The 24,664-nt window shown below is 51.9% G+C and overlaps 1 protein-coding gene across 1 annotated transcript in view; it reads right to left on the bottom strand.

The window, feature by feature from the left end:
- RAB6B (RAB6B, member RAS oncogene family) overlaps positions 1-23,093 on the bottom strand; it is a 58,535-nt gene extending 35,442 nt beyond the window's left edge. Inside the window, exon 1 of the mRNA XM_039837177.1 lies at positions 22,622-23,093. Coding sequence (XP_039693111.1) covers positions 22,622-22,691 — 70 coding nt within the window. The 5' untranslated portion in view covers positions 22,692-23,093. The remainder of the gene's footprint in view (positions 1-22,621) is intronic.
- Positions 23,094-24,664: the final 1,571 nt, after the last annotated feature.

The following is a 24,664-nucleotide window of genomic DNA, read 5'->3' on the forward strand; positions in this document are numbered from 1 at the left end:
GCAAAAGGGAATGACTATGATTATTCCTCTAGGCCCGTTTTTTCTCATTTCTGAGAGCAGAAGCCCTCCTCTTCCCTGCCTCAGAGCTTCCCAAGACCATGTATCCTCTTTCCATGCTGTTAGGATAACATGACTCCCACCCTGTCTGAACTCGTCAGCTTGGCCTCCCTGCTTAGACCCCCTCGATGGCTCGCCCTTCCCTGTGGCATACATCTGCACTCTTCATTGCAGGTGACATGGTTGGTGTGCACTGTCCCAGCTCCCAACTTGAGCGAGTCTGACTGCAGGGCATCCACCTTGCCTCTTGGCCCTGAAGTTCCAGGGGGGAACTCACCAGTCTTCAGGGGACTAACACGCTCTCAGAAGGAAAGTCTGGGCAACCCAGCCCGACATGAACTATAGGAAACACAACTTCACACTATCTGTAGGAGGCTACCCAGGGCCCTGAGGCAGAGCTTATTAAAGAGAGCTCCTTGCACGCCCCTTGCACACCACTGCCCAGACTCTGCCCTGGCATCACATCGAGGAGCTGAGCTGACAGAGGAGCTACCCTGTGGCAAGCTCCTCTCACCTCTAAAGGGCTGCTGCCCCTTCCTCGCCCCATACCCCACCCTCAACAACTGCCTTGGGTGCTGGAACCTGGAAATGGTGAGCTTGCACAACCCATATACCTGGCCACTCTCTCAGTCTCACCACAAAGAGCAGCAAGACAGCTAGAGCCATCACCTGACTGGGCACTACCACTGGGCTGGAGCCAAGGAGAGGCTCAAGAGGGGCAGTGACATTCAACCAGCTGGAACAGGAGTGGGTGTGTGGGAGGGGCAGGGGACACCCCCTGTAGTCCCTCCTGCCCTTCCACCAGCTCCTGCAGCCTCTGAGAGAGCTGTCCTTCCCGCACAGCTCTGTTCTCAAGGTCACACTGTCCCACATCCTGTCTAACAACAGTCTGAGACACGAGTACAGCAAAGCAGAGCTTTTTCTGAAGGCAAAGATTCAGCCCCACTGGCAGGATTTTATTAAAAAGAAGCAGCCAAATCATTATTGAGTTTTGGGTTTGTTTTTTTTTTAATCTCAGCTCATGGCTCAGCAATATTCTTGTAATCTTCTGGTAGTTTAGTCCCACATGATTAAGCAGAGACACACATTTTTCCTTTCAACCAAAGGAGAGTGAGAAATTCATTACTGAGTATTTACCAGGAACCTCTAGAAAGAATGAATGGAAACTAACTCTTACTGGGCTTCTACTTAGTGCCAGACAAGAAATTCAGTGCTTTGCTTAGGGTCCCTCATTTGATCCCATCATGATCCAAGGAGTGAGTTATCATCTCCAATGTCATAGAGCTGTTAAGCTGGGGAGCTGGTGTACAAACCCAGAACTGAAGCCAAAGTCCACATCTCATGCATGACGCTCTGCTAGTTTATAGAAAGATCCAACCAGCAGCAAATCGGATCACAAATAGCAGGGGCCCAGGTTGCTGGGCAGTCAGGAAGACTTTCAGGAGGAAGCAGGGTAGCCGCCAAGCTGTAGGAAGGTAGGGCGAGAACAGGTATTCCAGGAGGAGAAAACGGTGTGAGCAAATGCACAGAGGCAGCGAGAGAAAAAGCATGTGAGCATGGATAGGATGCCACGAGCCAGGTTCCTGGGGGTGGGGGGGTCACAGTATGTCCAGGAACTTGGAGGACACACTTGGAAGCCTCTACATCTGAGCTTTGTCTCAGGAAAAATGAGGCTAAACCAGGTGTGTGAGGAGAGGACTAAGTGACAAACACTGTTCAAGGAAGTTCCATGTGGCCAGAGAGTTAATTTAAACCAAAATCCATCTCTGGGGCCAGATGCAGAGGGAAGGAATGTGCAGGTGGAGAGAGGCGAGGCCGGAGGGCCATGTTGCCACATCAAGAAGCATGGATTCTCTCCCAAGGGTGGTAGGAGCTTCAGAAGGGTCTGAGCAGAGGTGTGGTGGGAACAGGTGTGACAGTTTATAATTTCTATCGTGGATCACAAACTATTCCCCACTCCACAATGCCACTGATATTATTCAGGGGTAAATCTGGGCAGGCCTGTGGCTGTGGCAGAAACGGCACTGTGTGTGACTCCCAAGGCTAGACAGAAAAGGCAGCACGGTTTTTGTCTGGAGAGTTCTCACTCCTCATATTCAGAAGCTGCCCCTTCGCCCTGCTGTGAGGAGGCCCAACACAGCCTAAATGAGGGAGACCACAGACACGCACATGCAAGAAGGAGGCCCCAGTCAACAGGCCTGTGGGTGAGGGAGCCCACAGATGACTCCAGCCCCCAGCCTTCAAGCTACCAGCTGATGCCAAGTGATCAAAGACACACTTTCCCTGCCAGGACCTGCCCAAACTACAGGATCCTGAACAAAGTAAATATTCTTGTTGTCTTGAGCCACTAGGTTGGGGGTGGTTTGTTATTACACAGCTTTAAGTAATCAGAGCAACACATCTGTGCTTTAGGAAGAAAATTAACACTTCTCTAGGGGGAATGGTCTACAGGGGAAGACTAGGGGCAGGAGCCCAGCGAGAAATGGCAGATCTTGGTTAAAGCAGAGGCAGTGGGGCTGGGAAGAAATGGAGAGCAGAGGAGGGTGACAGCACCTAGTGACTGGGTAGATTCAGAGGAGAGCCCAGGACACCTCCCTGTCATTTGGCTTTGTGACTAACAGATAAGAGAGCCATTCCTTGAGCCCAAACGACCTGGACGAGGAACAAATACCAAGTTTTACCCTGGGATCAGATCACCCCTAAAAGCTTTCTTTAAAATTGTCAAACCAAAGCCTAAACACTAGTGCTATATTTTGAAAAAAATCATACAATGATTAATAATAATTCAATCTCATGAGCTGAGGATCTAAGCTTATTTTCCATTATTGACATCACCATGAAACAATTATTTTCTTACCCAAGTGTGAGCTGCTGGCTGAGGGGTCTTGTACCACCCATGGGCTGTCCAAATGAGCTCGGTCCCTGGAAATCCCACCAGTGCAAGGTGGGCTAAATGCTGGCCCTCCACAATCAGCTACCAGCACCCAGCTTGACCTCACCCACCATGGGGACCACTCACTTCACCAGCCTCCCACAGGCCCCAGTCCCCATCTCAGTGGCAGGTCCCATGTAAATAGGTTTTTGTACATTTGGGTGGCTGAAGAAGATGTAGCATCTCTCTACCCACTCAATAAACACCCAGCGGGGGCTTACTGTGTGCCTGGTCCATACCGGGCACACAATTCATAGCATAAAAGCTGATGCACTTATGCCCTCCAGCAGCCCGTGTCCAGTGGTGGAGCTAGATTCAGGTGGAAATACCTAAGATGTGAGGCAACCTGGGTGGGCTACTGAGAAGCTGACAAAAAGGCAAGGTTACCTTCTGCTGGGGAACTGCATCAGCCTTCTGAAGGAGGTGGCTGTTGGACAGGTCTGGATTGGTGGAGACAGGGCATCGGTGGACTGGTGTTCCCCAGGGGAGAGACCAGACAAAGCCGGCGATGTCAGGCATCCTGGGCATACAGCTGTCACTTCTGTACACTTCTCCAAGGCTGCCATGTGAAGCCAAACCCGCCTGGGGCTCTGGGGACAGCACTTATGCAGGCTTCTGGGCATGGCTTGTGCCTGGGCCACAGGCTGACAGCCACGTGGGCCATGAGCCCCAAATTTCCGCTCTGACACTGTCTCCTACCATGAAGAACCCCTCTCTACCCTGTCATCACCACGGTGGGTGTGCGTGCAGGTATGGGTTGACAGATTGCTGTGAGGACCAGAAACGGAGCAGAACGTGAGGCAGAGTATAAGAACTTAGCTGGGACTCCATGGAGGGTCTACCCAGACCCGGCAGAGTGTGCACAGCCCATGAGGTAGACCTCGCTGATCCAGGCTCTCGGCCACAAGTTCACACGTACCACCTACGCCAGCTCTGGGGTGCTGCTGGAGAGACACTGGGGTCCCACTTGGTCCTCCTCAGGGTCACAAAGTGGGAGACAGGAAAGACCTGGTGGAACTCACAGCCATTTCTAAGCCACCGTGGTGGGTTGCTCGCCTCTTAGTTGCCTGTGTTTTTAGGAGAACAGTCCCCATGATTGGGAAAGCGTCTCTGTATCCTTGGCCCACAGGCCCTCTTAATCCAGCCCAGGTCAGAGAAGGTCCACAGTTGTCGGAAGGTGGCCCCTGGGGTTGAAAGGCAGTTCTGCTCCCTAAGGCTCAGGCCAGCAACCCACTCCTAGGATGGGCCGGCTGACACGGCTATCCCATCAGCTCAGTCTGCAGAACACAGATGGGGAATGCCATGTGAGTGCTGGAACGGGCCGGCTGGCCAAGGGGCTCAGTCTGTGCCCTGCAGCTGGGAAGCAGGCCAACCATCCTGGCCCGGTGTTCCTGTTCCTTAGGGGCCTCGAGAGAGGACTCCACCACGTACCTCAAAACCCTTGCCCACGAAGTCCCCCATTACTGGCCTAACCATGGGGTGCATGGGCCCCAGGCCTTGTGGTACCAAGAACAGGTGGGGACGCCAGCTACATCTGTCTGATTCTTGTTTTCTCTTGTTCCATTTTCATAAAACTAAAAATCCAGCCCCATCCTCCCTGCAAGGTGGACAGCCTGGGGGGCTGGGGACCAGGCTCCCTGCTCCACACCCACCCTGCCAACCAGTACTCAGACAGGCGGCCCCAGACCAGGCCTCTGCCAGCTCCTACCTGAGCCCTGAGGGGCCAACTGGCTCATCATAGGCTAAATGAGGAAACACACGAAAAATCCCATTTCAAACTATTCCCCAAAAGACTCAGATGGTAATTAAGAAATATGCAAAGCTCTTCATTGGACACTTTAATTAAGTGTCTTATTTCCCTCTGCCAGAGGAAGCTCAGCCACCTGGGCCTCACCAAGGGACTCAAGGAAGACGGAACAGAGGAGACTGGGGTGGGGGAAGGAGCGGGAGGGGTCGGCAGGACAGTGGTGGGCTGGTCTGGCCCAGGCCCTTTCTCTTGCTCCAGCTGAGAGGCTAACCTATTGCTGACCATCCCCGTTGTCCTCCACCCGCTCTGGCTCCTCTGTCCAAGCCTAGTGACTGAGGAAAACTTGTCCTGAGTCAAGGCTGTGAGGTGTCATTCGCTACCCCTGATCAATCCCCCTGCCTGCTGGAAGAAAGGAAGCCTGGGGTTCAGGAGGGAGGTCTGGCCTCATATGTGCTCCTGGCCGGCTGTGGACCTTGGACCTATCACAGCTCTTGCCTAGGGTCTCAGCTTTCCATCAGAGTACAAAGGAACAGGATGAGTGCATCCTAAAGAATCCCATCAGCATAAGAGTCCATGCTTCAACCATGTAGAAAGGATGGGGACAGGAAAAGGAAAGGCAAAATAAAGTAAAGGTCCCTTGTGACCCAGGAAAGCTACAATGCCAGGTGGGGAGTTTTCCTAGCATCTGCGAGCCCACGGGGTACTCCCAGGATGGTTGGTCCTCCACTCCATTCATTCCTCCTTGAACACCTTAACTCAGCCCTGAGGATGCCCAAGACATGACAGCTTGCTAGGGCTCCACATGGTGACAGGGGCTGGGACCCGGGAGGTTCAGCCTCAGTCTCCCTGCACTAATGTCCTGGCCCACCTCCTGCTTCTTTCCCCAGAGGTTCTACCTTTAGCAGAACAAGGTAAGTTCCAAGGAAAAGGGCTCATGGGGCTGGGCTGGGCTGGGAGAGGCCCCTGCCTCTCAAGTGGCTACACTAGCAACACTGGCTGCCACAGAGCAAGCTTGGTCATGTCTCCTTCTGCCTGGTGAAGTACTCTCATCTTTGCTTTTCTTCTCTTCTTCTCCACTGCAAATCATCCATACCCAGCACATACCAGGAGCATCTAAGAGAGTCTACACCTGACCTGAGATTTCCTTTTCTCCCCTAGTCTAGAGCAGACCCTCCCCAATCATTACTCTCATATTTCCATTGTCTGCACAAATCAGCGGGATAACGAGAATAGATCTCTCTTGTCTGCAACTAAGAGTTTAGAGAGAGAGAGAGAGAGAGAGATGAAACAAAGGAGAGGTAAGCCAAAAAGAGAAGGCTGGAACAAAAAGTTTATTTACAGAAATATACCTTGTAAGATCTTACTCAAGTCATTGAAGTCAGACTAAGAAATTATCTGATGTCCATGGCCGTCAAAGCAAAAAATTAAAAAAAAAAAAAAATACATGACCAACTGTAAGATTCACAATACTCATGAGATAATACCAAACTAGCTGTTGAGCTTTTTATGAGTTGAAGAACAGAAAGTTCTTGAAAAGAATTTGGATTGCAGAAATCATGTGGCCACTTAAAGGGCAAATTTACATGTTTATATAATCAACTAGATGAACGTCACTGGTGAAAATCAAGGATGCTAGCCAGACCAGACGACTCCCTCCTACCCAAATCAATGTTCTCACCCATGGGCCCAGACTGGTGGTGTCCCTGACAAATAAACGATTAAATGGAAAACCAAGGGCCCAAGACTTCAGCTTCTGATCAAGGAGGAATAGGGAACAGATTAACTCTCTCACCTGAAAGAACCAAAACACAGACAAAATATATGATTTTCAAGACACTAACATCAGGCACTGAAAGACAGTGAACCCTGAGAAGCATGAAACAAATGAGGTAAGCCACACAACTGCCCCCAAATTATTGCCTCGAGAAACTTTCAGGCCACAGCATAGGAAAGGGGAGCCGGGTGGACCCTAAGGTGAATAAAGAGAACTGAGAGTCTGGAGTAAACGAGGCAGCTAGAGTTCACCAGAGAGAGTACCGGAGAGGAGGGAGATGCCCAAAGAAGGAAGTCCGGAGGTCTGCAAAGAGTGTCTGTCAAGTCTTCAGCTGAGGACTGATCAGTAAATGTGGGTAAGGAAACTGCTGGAGACTGGGGAAAGAACCACCCAAATGGATTAAAGGAAACAGCGCCTGGCATCCACGCGGGGCTTGGGACAGTGCCTGGTCCCACGTTTCCGCCTCTTTCCAGAGTAGAGAGCCTCATCAACCTCAAGACATTGCGAAAATGACTCAAAAGGGCTGTGCATCAATAGTGAGTAATAATTAGCCCCAGACTGAGCAACGCTCTGATCCCAGTTAACAAATCTTAAGAATATTTGTAGGTATACAAAAATGACACGGTATACAACATGGCAAAAGTCACACTGTCTAGCATCCAATAAGAAAATTATCAGGCATGCAAAGAAGCAATCAAATATACCCCTAATGAGGAGAAAAACACAATCAATTGAAACCAACCCCAAACTGACACAGATGTTAGAATTAGCAGACAAAATCATTAAGAAACAGTTATAACTGCATTTTGTATGTTCAGAAAGTTATATAGAGATGTAGAAAGTGTTAAAAAGGACACAAACCAAACAACAGAGTTTTTACATCGAGGTAAAAACTACAATGTGTGAGATGAAAAACACATTGGATAGGATTCGCAGTAGATTAGACAAAGCAGAAGAAAGTATCAGTGAATTTGAAGACATAGTGATATCTAAAATGAAATAAACAGAAAAAAAGAATAAATGATCGAAACACCAGTGTGTTGTGGGATAACATCAAATGGCCTAACATACGCATAATTGCAGAACTCATGTGTAACCACCATGTGGGCACGTGCACTGAAATGCATGCAAATTCTCCCTCTCCCTCTCTCTCTCTCAATAAAGCAGGCATCAAAAGACTTGGTATATGGGAACCCTTTAGTTCCCCTGGTGTCTTAGTTGTGAAACTGAGAACCTTGCAAAGATGACATCTTCAGGGCTTCTTGAAAACCACCTGAGATCTGGCCAGTCTGTGTGGGCTGCATAGCTCCTCCCAACCAGTGAGCCCACCCACTGTGTGGACCCTCTCTTCTCACTGAGTCTCATATCAAACACTCCTATCAGCTTCAAAGAGGTACAGGGTCTCCCCTCTAGGTCCCACAGCATCGCCATCACCATCACTAGCACCCGCTAGCTTTGACTGCTAGCCACCCTCTACCCTCTCACAGTACACACCGTTACCCTTTGGCCTGGCTTTCCTAGGGTAGGCAGAATGCAGTTCATTTCAATTGGTTTGGGGTTCAGTCCAACTCCAGCCAGGCCCTACACATGCCAATCATGTCCATGTGTCTGAGTGGCTGTATGGATGCCGTGAAGAATTAATTCATAGTGAGTATATGTCTGTTTGAGAGAAGGAGGAAGCATGTGCTAAATTCTCACTGCCAGCTGATCTTTTGACAAGGCTAGTGTTAATGCAATTTGGTAGTTTGTTTAACTGATAGGAACTCTTGGCCCATCCACAGCATAGAGTTTGGCAAAGTAATATATTTTCTCATGTTTATCCTTTTCTTGCCAAGGCAAATTGCTGGTGGTGTTGATGTTAAAAGCCTCACTTACAAGGAGAGATGAGTAGGGCAGTGAGAATGGATAGAGAGAACTCGAAAGGCAAGGTTTATGTTTCCTAGATTGTCAGTTGAGTCCCAGTCAGAGGGGCTTTGTGACAATGGACCCATAGCTCTCATCCACGGGGCACAGCTGTGGCCTGGCTGTGAGACCAAGCTCACTCAGGCAGGTGGGAGGTGGCCTCCAGAGTAGAGTGTAGGCTTCTACGGAATGCCCACCCCCTTTCAGAGAAACTCTTGGGCTGGACAGCTATGGACAGCAACTCCTGTGCTGACTCTGAGGTCTCCATGAGCCTGGGGAGCTGTTCCTGGCGCTTGTGCTGGCCCAGCTTCTCTCCCTGTCCTCACATAGCCTGCTCACTGCTGTTCACCTTGCTGCTTTGATAAAGAATAAACGGGAGCAATCCCAGCCCCCTGCACCTCCAGAGCCAGCTGGGGAGAGAAGAATGGATGTGCAGACTTCCCCGTGCAGTTAACAGAAGCCTCCTCCAGCCCTCAGGACAGACTCAAAGTCACCTGCTCAGGATTCACTCAGGGAAGAGGAACAGCCTTCCAGGTGAAGTTTAGAGGTGAGAGCCATTGCTTCTGGGGGTGGAGAAGGCACTCTAGATCTCAGGAACCCTGGGAATGGACACAGGACCACCCAATAGACAGAGATGACATTATGTCTCCACTCCTATTGGATCATGAATGACTGCTGGTCAGGCACTGGGGTGGCCAGATGGCCAAGCTGGGAGAAGGGAGCAAGGAGAATGGAGTCGATACCCAGGTCTCAGATGCCTGGGTAACCAGGACAAGAAGGTGGTTGTCAGGTTCACCTGTCCCCATCCCATAAGCTCCAAGTCCCTAAGGAGCCTTCTCAAAAGCAGCATCACAGATGGCATGAGCCATCAAGAACTCTGGAGCTGAGCTTGCCCAAGTCTGTCACTGAGTTGAGATGCGAGGGCAGAGAAGAGGGGCCACTCGCCCAGGGTCACAGAGCACCAGGGTCATGGCCAGCCAGTCTCTCTCCTGGTATAGAGCCAAGAGCTTTACCTCAGAGGTTTTTGAGCCCATAAAGTTTACCCAAGTGTGCCCAGGACAGGAAGATGCTGCCTCCTGAAGCCCCAGTGGAAACACACAACATGGGAGGTGCCAAGGAGCAGTAAACCACAAGAAGGTGCAAAAGGTGGCTTCTAGAAAGATCACAGATCACAGCGGCCTCAGAACACTAAGTCATGGCAAGAAGGCACCTGGAGAATGTCTGATGTAGCCCTGCATGTGATGGGAAAAATCAGAGGCACAGGCAGCAGGAAGGTTTGCTCAAGGCCACATAAAGAGAGAACAGTAGCAGAATGAGAACCAAGGCCCAGCTCCCAGATGGCCCTCGCCAGCTGCTTAACCAGGGGTAGGTCACAGCCCTTCCTGGATGAGCCAACTCTTTGTCTGCAAAATAAGGGCATCTCTAAGACATCTCCTCCCTCAAAAAATCTTCACCCCATCTGTGTTAGTTATTTGTTGCTGTGTAACAAACACCACAGATTTGGTACCTTACAACAACATACATGATTATCTCACAGTTTCTATGGGGCAGGACTCTAGGCAAGGCTTATCTGAGTCCTCTGCTCAGGGTCTCACAAAGCTACAATCATGGTATCAGCTGGTCTATGTTTCTTTGGGGTGCTCTTTCAAGCTCCTGTAGTTGCTGATAGAATTCAGTTCCTTGTGGCTGGAGGACTGAGGTCCCTATTTTCTTGGGAGCTGTTGGCCATGGGCTGCTCTTAATTTCCTAGAGGTCATCCACAGTTCCTTGACACATGACTTCTTTGTAGCCCCTCTCATAACATGGCAGCTCACATCTTCAAGGCCAGCGAGAGGAGTCCTCTGAACAGACAATCACAGGAGGGACAGCCCATCATCACCTTTGCTATACCATATTAGCTAGAAGCAAATCTCAGGTTCCATCTTCATTCAAGGGGAGGGGACCTTCATACAAGCTTGTGACTTATGTGGGGTCACTTCAGGTCATGTCCACTATACCATCTCCCATTCACAGGTTCCTAAGAGATGCTGCCTCTACTCTTCACTCAGCCTCCACCTCCTCTCCTATGGGGGTCACCTGCAGTAGAACCTCACAGGTCTCTCTGCCTTAAGACTGAAGTCACCAGCTGGCCTGGATGGAGGCTGTGGGTGCGCAGAGGCTGGACCCCTGTTGTGTCTACGTCACTGTGTATTTTTGCACACTGCTCTGCCCAGTTCTCTCATGTCATATCCAGCCCTCCCCCAAGCTGAGGTGCTGAGGTGGGTGGACAAGCCAACACTGCTGTCCAGACCAGAACCCCAGCTTAGTGTGGCCCTTCTGCTGCATGATGGAGGGCAGGAGAGGGGTTCTTCTGGCTCAACATCTAGGGTTCTGCCCTCTTCTGATATAGGTGGGAGAGAGCCAGGGTGGGGGTGAGGGGCTAGCTGGGCACCTTTTCAGGCCTGCATTTCACATTCCCATCTGGGCAGAAGCCTGCAGTGTTTTGGCTGGATGTGGAAAAGTGGAGGGTGGGACTTATTGAATTAGAATCAGGGGAGAATTTCTGGATCTTGGTGCCACAAGTAGAATCTGTTAATATCCTAAAAATAAGTGGCTAATTTGGGAGCAGCGTTTTTCTCCCTAAAAAGAAACCCTTCTTGGAGGTGCTCTCCACTCAGAAAAGAGCAGAACTCAACCAAGATGTCCTGGTGCCAAGACTAGCTCCTGCTCACAGCAACCCAGCCTGGGAACGGCAGGGTCCCGGCGGGCAGAGCCAGCCAGCCAGCCTCGGGAGGGAAAGACAAAGCTCAGTCTGCTCACCAAAGCCCAGTGTTGGCAGCACCGGGGCACTGGAGCTGACGAATGTTCTCCCTTGAGCGCCAGAACAAGGTAAGAGCCCTCTCTCCACTCCTCCCGCTCTGCCTGGCTGGTGGTTGTCAGCCTCCGTCGAGCAGCAGCCCCACTCCTCACCTCGTCCTCCACAGGAATACACAATTGGTCCCATCACTTCTGTGCCCCAATACACATTAATTTCTCCACAGGAAACTCTAACCTTTAATTCTATCTGGTCAGAACTCTGGGATGGACAGCACCACCGCCGAAAGCTGCAAACCACCCTTGGCTTTTCCAAGGCCCCAGTGCACAGCCAACAAGCCCTGTCTCTGTGGCTCGCCTAGGTCTGTCTGTGTCTGGTGGGAGCACTTCCCTGCTGTCTCTCTCTTCCTCCCATTCTTCTTTCCTAGCCCTCTCCCTTCACTGGATGGGAAAATCAACAAGAAACATTTTCTAAATGCATCACTTTACCCTCTTCAGTCTGTGCGGTGTTTATTCTCTGCTCAGCAATAGGGTCAGAACAGAACATTTTCTCTACCTCTCTCTGAATTAATGCACCGCCCCCAGAGAGACCTGTCTCTGGTGCAGAGGCCATAGTCGCTGCTCTCCTGTCCTGAACCAGGGATGGATCTCTTGGTCCTGTCTCTGCCCCAGTGGCGGGGACAATAGGGGACCAGAGAGGACTAAAACAGGTCAAAGCCGAATTTAGCTGCTTGTGGTCAGCTTCCAGGCCAGTTTTTCTCGAGGCAGCAACTCCTGGCAGGGGAGACACCTCTGCTGAGCAATGAGCCAAGAGGACAGACCTGACCTCATAGACAATAAATCTAGCCCTGCTCAGAGGGGTCATGGGTGGTGATTGAAACATGGTGTGATCACTGATGATGCATAATTAGGATATTCTCCACCCACCAGCTACACTGGCAAAGGCGTAGTGGTGCTCAGTAACCTCCATGGGCACCGCCTGAACAGAAGACACGAGGGACAGGGAGCAGAGGTCACCAGGGCTCGGGAGGGTAGGGTTTCAGGCCTTGAGAAGAGACTATGAGCTGGCCCACAGAGAGGACTGCACTAACTGACCTGAACAGGCTGCCTGTTCCGGACTAGGGCTGAGTTCATGATGGCAGCCTCTGCCTTCACTCCAGCTCCCTGGCTCTTGCCCTTCGCTTTTTGTGCAGCCAGCTAAAGACTGAGTTTCTGTCTCCAAGGCAGAGAGAGGGGCTCACACCTCTCCCTCAAGTCTTCAGGAGCTCCTGAGCTTGTTGGGGGAATTGGAAGCCAGAAGAGAAGAGCAAGGGAATCCATGGGAGAAAGCAAAGGAATTGAGTCAAGTGTCCCCTGGAAGAGGAGCCCATCAAGGGAGGAAGTGATAGGAAGCTGCACAAAGGGCCAGGGGAACTCACACACCCAATGACCAGGAGTCAGAGGGAGCTCACAGAACCAGTGTCTAGGGGGCTGGGAGCTCACCTACCTAATAACCAGCTTCTTGCCAGGTGGTACATACTGCCCTGAGCAGGTGACAAAGGCGAAGAGTCTGGAAGGGTGGCCAGAGGTCGTGCAGTACCCCCTTGGCAGGATAGGAGCAGTCAGGGGACTCAGGGCATTGTGGAGGCAGGAAGGACAGAGGAGCTTGAGGTGGACAATTCTGGAATATCTAAGGATGGGGCGGCTTTGCAGAGAAAGACAAAAGCCCCTCCCCTACAACCTTTCATTGTTCCCGAGTCCTCATTCTACAGAGAAAGAATCAAGAAAATATGCAGCCGCATGTGTTTCCATAGTGTAGCAGTAAGAATGTCTGCTTTACACGCAGAAGGTCCTGGGTTCATGCCCCAGCAGAGCCATGGTTCATGGTCCACCACCCTGAACAAGCCCGATGTCTAATCTCAGAAGCTAAGCAGGGTCAGGCCTCGTTAGTACTTGGATGGGAGACCATCTAGGAAGACCAGGTGCTGTAGGCATAAAAAAGAAAAAAAAAAAAAAAATGCAGCCCCAGCAGGGCTGAACTTCAGAGCCAGAAGGAGGCTTAGACTTACACCTCTCATAAGCCCTCCTCTAACTTTTATCCTTGGAATGTTCCCAGACTTGCCTGGTTAGGCTGCCTGGGTCTCCTGCCTCCAACCGGGCTGTACCTCACCTTTGTCTTGTAATCCATGACTGCGTCCTTGCTTGGTTAAAACCCCTAGTAGGTCCCCACTGTCTTCAGGGAAGACCCAGAGTCCTGTATGTGGAACAGAGGCCTGACTCCGCCCACTTCCCCAGGTTTGCCTCCTCCTCCCAGGCTCCCTGCACCTAGGCCAGCCACCTTGCACCACGCCCAATTCCCAAGAAGCCCCAAGTCCTTCAAGGCCCTCGGCCTTGACACAGCCTGGCCCTCTGCGCACGATGCCCCCCTTGCCTGCCAGTGAATTCCTGATGGCTGTGCACGACTGCCTCTGGGAAGCCTTCCCTGACAACCCCAGCAGACCACACCCACAGCCTCGCTTGGGTACTTCATATTCACACTGGCCGAGACCTGTTACCTGCTTACCTCACCAAGCACTGTTCTAACCACAGTACTGCAAAGCCCCTGCCCCTGTAGTTGCGCTTGTTGGTAAAGTAAGAGCTGTGGGAATGTGCAGCTGTAGGAGCCCCATCAAGTGGGGCAGGATGTCTGTCCCACTTCCTGCTGGGATGGGGTGGGGGGAGACATGTGGACCAGGGAGTTAAGAGACCTTGGTGCTCTTCCCACAGCTCAGCAGTAACTGCTCTGGGTCTTGCACTCTGTGTAAAAGCCTTCACCTCACATTCTTCACCTACAAAATGGGATATGCAGCTCTACCTGCCAGATCACAGATGTGCATCCTGCAGCTCACTACACAAAGATGACTGATCAGTGATTCTCAAAACCTCACACACCTACCTATTTTCCCCTCATACATCTACAAAGGGGGGGATTGCTGTCACTATTTCATTAACAAAATTACCTATCACCTGAGCATTTACCATGTACCATGTACTGATGTATTCGATCTTTGCAAAACCTCAACAAGGTAATGATCACCCTATTGTCTGGTGAGGAAAATGAGCACAGGGTGGTCCTGTTGTACCCCAACACCATCTAGACAGTGAGGGGTGGGGCTGGGGTGGGAGCCAGGGCTCTGGAGGACGGGGTAAGAAATGGGGTTGGAGAAGGAACTGGGGCCAGGTCAGCAAACCTGCATGGTTTGGTGGGGACACTGCATACCCCTCCTGGTGCTGGCCCTTTCTCAGCCCTCCCTGTTTACCACCCACCACCTGGCTGCAGAAGGAACTGTCTTAGAGCAGGAGTGCCTGGGAGCTGTCACCTGCTCTGTTGTCCTCATCACAGGTCCTTTCCGTATAGAATAAATGTCTGCCAGCAGGAAGGGCAGGAGAGCCCCATCCCTGTTGCTTGGCAACCTGAGCCAAACACATCATCAGACTGATTAGCCAGAGTGCCCTGGGGGCACATAAGGGAGGAGTGAGCCCAGGGAGGTGGGCCAAGAATGCCTCTCAGGAGAAGAGGTAGCAGGCTGGAGAGGGCTGTGCACTGGGGCCTGCTTGAGGAAGTTCTAGTGGAAACAGCTGGTAGACTCCCTGATTCCACACCCTCATCCCTGCAGCCCCTCTAACCACTCTGGCCAGCAGTGCCATCTCTACGCTGGAAGTATTATTGACTTGACATTGTATTCTGAGCTGGCACTGAATTATAGCACCAGAGTTAGAGCTATATTGGCTGTAGCATTTGCCTGGTCCAATAGCCTCTGGGGACACATCGAGAAAGCCAGAGATGGGATGGGACTTATCAAACATACAGCTGACTGGTGACTGACCTGGGACAGAATCAGTGTCTCAGGTCTGATAGCTCCAGGCCTACAGAGAGGATGAAGCCAGGGGGAGGGTTACCCCAGAGCAGGTGGGAGTCAGCTACTTAGTTTGAGTGGTTCTTCCCTTCTTAGTATTTAGTTCTCAGCTAAAACCTGCAAGGTAGTCTCTCCTCTATGCAGTGGGCCAAAGGCTGACTTGGGAAGGCGTTAGCTGTCCCATACTCTCTACCAACATCCTTCAAATCACCCATAAATGAGCAGTTCATTCTGTATAAGGATGACGTGCCTGCCAATCAATCCACCATTCCAGATCCATCAGACTCCTGCCCTCCTCAGCTGAGGTGTGGCTCGGTCACATCTACGCCTAGGAAGAATCATCATTCTATAGCCTTAGAAAGAGGATGGGTGGTGAGGGGTCCAGACTGAGTCTGTCCTTCCTGAGAAAATGGGTTCCTGGGTTCCCGTGTCCTTCCTCCAGTTAACCTCAGATGGCATTTAGGGATACCCACTATACCTGAGGCTCCACATGGGGCACCCTGCCACAGATGTGCCCCATGTTGCAGGTCAAGAAACCCAGCTTCCTTCCTAGAGCTCTCCTGCCCTCCTCCCTGCTTTGGGCCTTGGCATCCCTCACCAGCCTAGGGGAATCAAAGGCCTCTTCCTGACACCCCCATGCTGGGATCACTGACTCCTCAGCAAAGAGTTTGGCACACAATCCCTGAGAGGCATTTATAACAGACCTCACGTCCATAACGCCTCAGTGGCCTTCTGTCTCACCCTCGCTACTCCCTGGCCTGGGCCTGTCTTAGAGGCATGAGGCCCAACAAATCAGTTTCTCACAGTGACCTGGGTTCAAATTCCAATCCTGCCACACTAGCAGTGAGCCCTTGGGCATGACCAGCTCTCACTGATCCTCTGCCTCCTGACCTGCAAAATGGGGTGAATCCCACATCTATGGCAGAGTGCCCTGTACAGAACCTCGGGCATAGTGGGTGATCCTAAATGCCATCTGAGGTTAACTGGAGGAAGGACATGGAAACCCAGGAATCCATTTTGTCTGGAAGGACAGACTCAGTTTGGACCCCTCTCCATCCACCCACCTTCTAAGGCCCTGGAATGACAATGTGTCCTAGGTGTAGATGTGACTCAGCCACGCCCCAGCTGAGGATCCTCCTCCGGTTCCCTATTTCCTTCAGAATAAAGTGCCAGCTCACGGCAGAGCCAGCCTTTGTGACTCACCCTCACCTCATCTCCAGCTATAGGGGAAGCTGGGTGAGACGGTTACCCCAATTTTAGAAGCCCCTTTCTCTGGGGAAACCCCACGAAGGCAACATGCCCTATCACTGACTGTCCAGGCCCCAGAAGAAAGCCGTGGTCTCCAGCACTGAAGTCAAACAACTCTCCCACCCACTGTCTAGGCACCTGCTGGGGTTCCTGGCTGCCATTCTCTCGATGCACCTCCTGGAAGTAACCTTTGCTTTAAAGGCTCTCTTCTGCCCATAGAAGCAAGGTATCATCTGCTTTCTCTTGGACCCCAGCCTGTCCCTTGGGTATGTCACTATCTGGGAACAGGTGGTGTCTGTCCCAGGACATGTGGTTGTGTCACCTGGGCTCCCACTGCCCTTGGTTACCAAGAGACCAGGATAAATATGCTTTTCTACTAAAAATAAATCACTTTATTAAATTGATTAAATATTCATAGCAGTGAACATTTATTCTTAAAAAGATTTCACTCAGTTTAGGGCAAAAGTTATGAAACTAATAAAGGGAATTAGAAATTTCAAGCCCCAAGATACAGGAAAGAACCTCTTTTAGGAGTCCTTAGGAGCTCTGAGTCTCCATCCTTTCCTTCCCTGATCCAGGAGGCACAGACTGGCCTATCGTCTCAGTCCCCTCAAGCTTTCAGTCCCCAGGCCCTGCCAGGGGCCCCACCATTTCCCCGCAGCCTGTCTTCTGAGCTCTAACAAAATCTATCCATATATCAGGGTGTGTCTGGTACTCTTCCTGGCAACCTCTCCCATTTTCTCTTCTCTGTGGTGAGAAATGGAAAAAGATAACAGACGGACAGTGGAGAACATGCCCAGCACAGTCTGTCTGTAGTCCACCCTGGTTTTTAATGAATTTTGCTGCCCTACCCAGCCTTTCTCACCTACCTCAACAGTTCTATCCAACAATTTTTCTAAATTATTTATGCATTGAGACCAAAAGCCATGCACATCCAGTGGTTCATTCATTCGGCAGCACTGGAAGACACAGGAAAGGGAGATCAGGGACGCCATGCAGGCTGGATGGGACACCCCCGCAGACCTGCCCTGGATGAGTCTGCAGTGCCGGGGTAATATCTATAAGGATAAATATTCATGGGCTGATTTTAGGGATGTAGTAAGTAACAAAAAGGACAATGAGATTATTTGTTATATTTTAATAGGGTTCATCATATTTGGTGGCTGCAAATGATAACGATAATCAGATTATGCAAAAGATGGTAATTATTATTACATCTGTACAATCAGAACATAGTCTAACCATTTCTTTTTTCTCTTCTAGTTAGTTCCCTTGTCTCTGTCATCAGCATCGAGGGTGCCACTTTTCTCTTATATCACGTACAGGCTAATTCTCATCTTGGTGTCCATCTAACTCTCACCGAACACACACCTCTTTAAAACCAAGAAGTAAAGGTTCTGTGTTTGAACCCAATATCGAAGGTTCCCTCTCTTATTCCAGACACTAAGGACGGGAGAGAAACTGGAAGGAGAGAAAGCAAGGCTAAGAAGCTGAGTTGTGTGGCAGCTTGGTGATTTACCCCAGACCTGTGACAGCATCAGGTTTGGGTGTGTCCCTTCCTTCCCACCTCTGGTGGCCTTACTGTTTTCTTGTAGGTCTTCAGAGATGGTAGTGGGGATAGGGGTGTCCTGAGAAATTCAGGTTCTGTGAGATGAACTGTGAGTCCGGCATGACCAAGGCTAAATGATCCAGTCATCTGAGACAGAGTCTTAAGAGTTGCTGGTAAAAATCCTCTGGCTTGAGAAAGCAGCAGGAGTCAGGATGAAGAATCCCATTCCAAAGCCGCCTTGACTCCCTTCGCTTTTAATCTATTGATGGGCCATCAGCAAATCTCGCACAGTGAAGATAATCATATCATTTTCAAACTGAAATAATTAATAAGCACAGAACTCCTGACGATGGGGAGGAGGAAAGATGACTAAGCCCTAGTCCTCTTAAGGAGCTGAAATTCGCCTTTAAGGGGCTTAAAATTCAGTTAGGGCTTTTGTACTTTGAAGAAGAGTTAATAAACATTCTATGAGTTAAATGTTTATTGAGTAATCGAAACAACAGAGAGGTCATAGTGTAGCATGTGATTAACTGCTTTTTAAAAATGCTCAGTAAAAAGAAACATGGTGCGTGCCCAGGTGTGTCACGCACAGTGGGGCAGCTAGTCTGGGAGTTGGTGAGGAGGAGAAAACTGGGATGGGCTTCAGGCACAACTACTGAGGCAGAGAAGGGCTCCCTGTGTGGTCGTGGGTGGTGGGAGATCAGGCTGGGGAGGTCAGGCCATGGGTGGCCCAGGGTGAGTCCTCCAGGCAGTGGGAGGCCACTGAATGCTCCTTAACGGGGAAGAATAGGAAGAAAGTGGGTGGAAAGCTCCTTCTCAGTGCCTGCAAGCCAGACACTGGAGAGTCGCCCTTGTCCTCCTACCCTTCTACCCCACACACTTTTTCTCCAGACCAGAAGAACAGACAAAGCTTCCTGGAGAGGGCGGGGCCCTTGGAGGACCTACTCCTTGCACTCGGCCCAATGGAGCTGGTTGTCTATAGAAGCATCTTTGCCTCTGCTATGTGCTTCTAGAGTAGCTGTTATGGCTCTCACAGACCTTTACTGTAATTATATCCACAAATGTCTGTATTCCCCAGTGGACCATAAGTTCCATGAGGCATGGATACACTCAAAGATCTGATTAAATAAATAAACGGATGATGGAAGGAAGAAGCGAGACAGAGCGAAGTGGCGGGGGGAGAGAGGGGTGGGTGAACAAATGACTAAAGGACCAAGTGGCAGCTGCACACGGGGTCACTGTGTTGCACAACTCCAGGGACACTATTCACATTGTGCTCGAGGTGGATGACACCTGTAGCAGCATGACTGCCAGGGGGCAGGACCGGGAGGTATCTGGTCAGAGGAAGCTGGCCTGCTGGCTTTAGCCTGGAAAAGCAGCCTAAATTTGTCATGTCCATCAATCTTCCGGCTTTAGCTGGAGGAGTCTCAGGGAAGGAAGATCAGAAGAGGCCAGAGTGCAGCAGATACATCCACATCCCTCCTCCTCACTACACACACAGAGATGTGCCCGGCGCCCGAGAATGCCATTAGAATTTACGAGGAAGACGTGTGTCCTGCAGGCCTGCTCTCCTTCTACAGACACCTGACAGAGCCTGTCTCCTTTGGATGCCAAGCGCCCTAGTCGGAACTGGTGTGCATCAGCCCCTCTGTCCTCTATCACTGCCATCAGTACATGGCATGACCAGCAGGCCCAGAGAGCCATCTGAGCACCAACAGGAGAGCACAGCCTTCCTATTGCAAGAAAACCCCTCACCCTAGGTCCACAGCACCCTCCACAATCCTACTCACTGCCAGGTTGACATTGTCAGCTGGCCTGTATCATTTGGCCCTGGGGACAGCAGTCATTCTGCTGCCAGGAGGGGGTGCTCTCTCATGGCTGCAGGTCTTCTCTCCAGAGTGGCTCAGGAGCTTCCCACTCAAACCAGGCCCCTGGCATCTCTGAAGGCCTGATGCTTCTCCTCATCATTGGGCTCTAGGCTGGGTACTCACCCACTCACTGGTCAGGCACAGGAAACAAGAGAAGGCCACATCCTTCCAGCCCCCTTCCCTGGCCCCTTTCCAGTAGACTCAGCTCATACAGGTATGCCCAGCTGCTCTAGAAGGCTCCACTGAACTCAGCTGGCTCAAGGTCACAAGGGAGGGAGTGCCAGGGTGGGAATGATGGCCAGACCTCAGGGGCTCCCACCACCACAGAGGCTGCACAGGATGCTTGCACAAAAGGACCAACACATGCAAAATTACGTGCAGGCAAGATGGAAGCAGTGGCTGCAGTGGCAATTCCCCTGTCCCAGCTGACTCAGAGAGGCACAAATCCCTTACCAAACTCAGGGACTCTGAAAGCTCTGTAAAATCTAAGGTAAACAACCCACTGATGACACATCCAAGCGGGAGGAGGCTTTTCAAGGCCTATGATTCCCTGCCAGGAAGGACCAGAGTGGCCAATAGCCAATCTCACTGATGGCAGAGCCTTTTATCCCTAATGTCCATGTTCCAAGTACCCACAAACCCTGCTCCCAACCAACTAGCCCAGAATTCCCACCAGGTCGCCCAACCCAGCCCCAACCCTAGCCAGATAGTGGCAACCTTCACCCCCTCTCAGGAAGGCTCCCCAAATCTAGACTTCCCCAATTCAAGGTCATCTTATTTCCCATTGACATGTTAGGAACAGGAGATGTGAGTTCCAGCCCCAGAAGTGTTAACAACTCACAATGAGACTCTGGGCAAGCCCTCCCCATCTCTGGGGCTCAGACTTCTCATCTAAACATGCTGAGGAGGTGAAGCTCCATCTCTGAGGCCTAAGCTCTCATTTCTGTGATTTTAGGAGCAAAGCGGGTGTGCAGGCCTCAGCTCGTCAGGGATTCTGAGGGAGCCCAGAGTTTCACTCAGACTCACTAGAGACATTCTCCTCCCAAAAGCCCTGGCCCGTGACTGAAGCATGTTCAGATTTGGGATGGGCAAATGTTTGTCGAGAACCTATCAGAGTCCAGGCCCTCTGAGAGGCACTGCGGAAACAAGGGGTAGAAGGACTGCCCACAAGTAACCATTTCACAGAGACGGAAACTGAGGCCCAGCAAGGCCTCGAAACCCATTCAAGGCAATATAGCTAGGCATTCAACTTCCAGGCTGCCTGATCCCTGCAGAGTCTCTCCCAGGGCTCCAGGCCCGTTGAGAAGAGTGCTGGGATGTGAAGACCCCTGAAATTCCTTCAGGCACGGGTAAAAGTGAGCTCTAAAACTAGAATCTATTAAGATCAGAAATGCAGAGTCCAGAACATAGGGCTGGCTGGCTGATTTGATCTAGTTCTAAAATGCCCAGCCTGGCCTCAAGACCCATCCCCACGTCAGGGCCTTGATACACTTCTCTGCATCATCTATTCCAGGTAATGGGCAGCAGCAGACAGGAGACTGCCATGTGATCTCCACAACCCACAGGTACAAATACCACAGTAGCACTGTTCCAAGGTTGCCTGTGTCTTGGCTCCTTGTACAGAAAGGCACCAAACCCTGTGAACTGATCTGTAGAGCTAGAGCTGGGAGTCCTGCCCCCAGGGACTACCTTCTCCCTGAGCAGAGCTAGGTCCTCTGCAGCCCTGGGTGAGAGGCCTCTAAAAGGATGCTCTGAGAACCACCCCTTCCTACAGGTATCATAGGAGTCACGTTCTTCAATCTGGTCTTTCCACCTTGGAACCAACCTGGATTTTAAGGATGCTTTTTACCAGGGGAGGCTGCTAGCATCAGAGAAGCCGTTTCTGTCCCACCCCACCCCGCCCCGCCCCTGGCGGACTGCCACGATGACCTCCCCTCCCCCAAGAAGGGCAGTGAGCTGGGAGGTGGTGGTGGGAAGAATCGGCTGCCCACGCGCTCTGGGGAGGGATGCTGAGAAGCCAGGCAGGGCGTGTCATCTGGTCCTTTCTCTGTCCATCACCAGTCTTTGAGGCGGCCTCTAGGTGAGAGGCGTCCCTGTACCATCCCCCAAATCTGCCCGGCCTTGGGGAATCCTCGTTTTCGTCCTGACCCCGGAGCCCCAAAGAGGCTACACATGCCCGTGAAGGACAGCAGGTCTAGAATCTTTTTTGCCCAGGGGACTAGCCAGGGGACGTAAGCCCGGGGAAGTAGGCGCCCTCTTCCCTCACGGTCCGGACTAGCTCCTTCCAGAAGAGACAGGTGTCAGTCTTCCCCCAACGGCCGTCTGCCCAGGGCCTGGACGCGCCCGAAATTATGCATGGTTGGGGGCAGGATCCGCAGGGAACCCCTCCGGTGCATTGGGGTAGGGGGCGGCCAGACGACGGCCGCACCGCGTTCCCGAAAGAGGCGCGTCCGTCCTCGCCCAGACCCCCGCCAGCGCCCAGCCACCTGCGCGGTCGCCCGCAGCCGGTGCCGCAGTGCGAGCGAGCCAGAGAGCCCCGCACCTTCACGCCTCGGCCAGCGCCGCGGAGCGAGCCGCCGCCCTCCAGCCTTCCCTCCGCGGCCGCACCTGCACCCGCACGCCTAGCCCCCCACCCCAGATCCCACCCTCACCCCCGCCTCTGGCCCCAGCGCCTTCTCTGTCCTTACCCTTGGCCCCTCCCCTGCCCGGCCCCGCCCGAGCCAGCCCCGACCTCCACATGCCCATGACTCCCCTCTAGCCCGGCATGAAGGGGCCTTTCCGAGCCGGGGCCAGGGATAGCAAGGGGGTGGATGATTTTGCGGGAGGTGGGGGAGGTCGACTCGACGCCAAGCCAAGAGAATAAACGGGGTACTTACCGCTCTGTTCCCCCAGGAACACCAACTTGAATTTTCTCAGTGGGTTCCCAAAATCTCCCCCTGCGGACATGGTGCTGGCAGCCGGGGCCGGGAGAGGAGGAGGAGGAGAAGCGAAGGAGCAGGAAGGGGAGAGGAGGAGGAGGGCGAGGGGAGGCGGCCGGCGGTGCGGGAGCCGGAGGGGGAAGGGCTGGCTGCGCGCGTCCCTGCCTCCCCAGCTGCGTCCCGGCCCCGGCCTGCAGCTGCGTGTCCGGCGGCGGCGGAGAAGGAGGAGGAGGAGGAGGAGGAGGAGGAGGAGGAGAAAGGCTGGGCTGGGCTGCCGCGGGCGGCGCTCGCTGCGGTACGCGGGGCGCGCTCTGAACGCCCGAGGCGCGGCGCGGCCTGAGACGCGCGGGCGGAGCGGGGCGCAGGGACAGCGCACGGGGCGGAGGAGCGCTCTCCAGAGCCGCGCCGCTCGGCCCCCTCCCGCTCCGCTCTTCCGCCGGCGCCTGCGCTCTGCGCGCTCCCCAGCCTCTGATGTCATGCGCGGCCCGCGGGGCTGCGGGGCTGGGGGGCATCCGCTGCCCACCCGAAGCCTACACCCATGCGGGAGAGAACTGCCTTGCCTTGCCGCTGTCGGGCTCTGAACCGGACCGTCTCTCGTTGCCCCTCTACGTGTCTTCACCACTTTACCTCGCCCTCCTTTAAATGAAGAAAAATGACATGAAACTGTCAGGGGATATTTGTTTTGGGTCTTTAAACCTAGATGCCAGTCCTTTCCTTCCCCTCGCGCGACATCCATGCACTGCGTAGCCAAACGAGAGGGCGGAAAGGAAAGGAGGTGTTGGGCGGGTGTTGGGCGGGTGGAGGGAGGTCAGCCAGGGTGTGGTGGACCGTGAGTGTGCCAGAGGGCTCCACTGTCACCCCGTTTGGTCTCTGGCCCTCCCTCCCCTCTCTAGGCCCAGATCCCTCCTCTGGGCGCCTCTGTGGGGCCATAGGTGCCTGCGAGAGAGCAGGCACCGGTAATGAGCGCACCTACTTCTAACCAACCTCCATTTTATCCTAAATCTGCTGCCCCATGGGAGAGAAGGAGCAATGATGCCCTGAATGTCAGCATGGCCATCTCCAGGACAAAGCCCTGGATTCCCTGACCCTTGGTCCTCCGGGCTGACAACACCACTCCTTGCCCTAACAAGGTGTATCGGGACAATGAGCTCCTGGAGGACAGGACAATGACTTCCCATTTGTCTCTAACTCACCTGACCCATTAAGATGCACAGAATAGTCCTGAGCAGGGGAGAAAAAACGAGCAAAGGCCAAGCGTTAGAAGCACTCCCAGAAGGATCATTCAACATTCTGATTAATGAAGGTTTTACAAAGCTGTCTTTTACTATCCCGCTACCAAGTGGTCTCGTTTTTTTAACGGCTATTTTCACTGCTGTATAGTGTTCCATTGTGTGAATATATGAGTTTATTTGTTCATCTATTGTAAAGGGATATTTCAGTTGTTTCCAATGTTTGGTTATTACATATATTGCTGTTCTGAAAATTCTTGTACATGTTTTTTTGTGTGCGTGTGAATATATGTAGCAAAAATATATGTATATTTCTTCTAGGTATATAACTAATGTAGAATATACATAGAGCATGTATATTTTCAGATTTAGTAGATATTTCCACCTTTCCAAAGTAGTGTACCAAGCACCCGTGGTATATGAGAGTTCCAGTGTTTCACATCCTTGCCCACACTTAATATTGTCAGTCTTTTTAATCGTAGATAATCTGACGGTTTTGTAGTGATTTCTCATAGTAGTTTTAGTTGTAGGTTTTTTTTGTTTTTTGTTTTTTGTTTTAAGCGGCTTAGGGCGGTGTTATCTTTCTTTAAAGAGGATTTGCATTTGGTTATGCCAGGCACTAGAGAATCCTAGCAAACCGGCATTCCCTTAATCCAATTCAGAGATTGAGATGATGTGAAGCTGGACTGAAATCTCTGTGAGAGCAAGTCTACTTGCAGTCCAAACTTATTACTCTGCTGAAGTTCTTTGGGTTCTCATCCCAATATGAGGC

This window comes from Pteropus medius, unplaced genomic scaffold, assembly GCF_902729225.1.
Source record: "Pteropus medius unplaced genomic scaffold, Ma_sr-lr_union100, whole genome shotgun sequence".
Taxonomy (NCBI): domain Eukaryota; kingdom Metazoa; phylum Chordata; class Mammalia; order Chiroptera; family Pteropodidae; genus Pteropus; species Pteropus medius.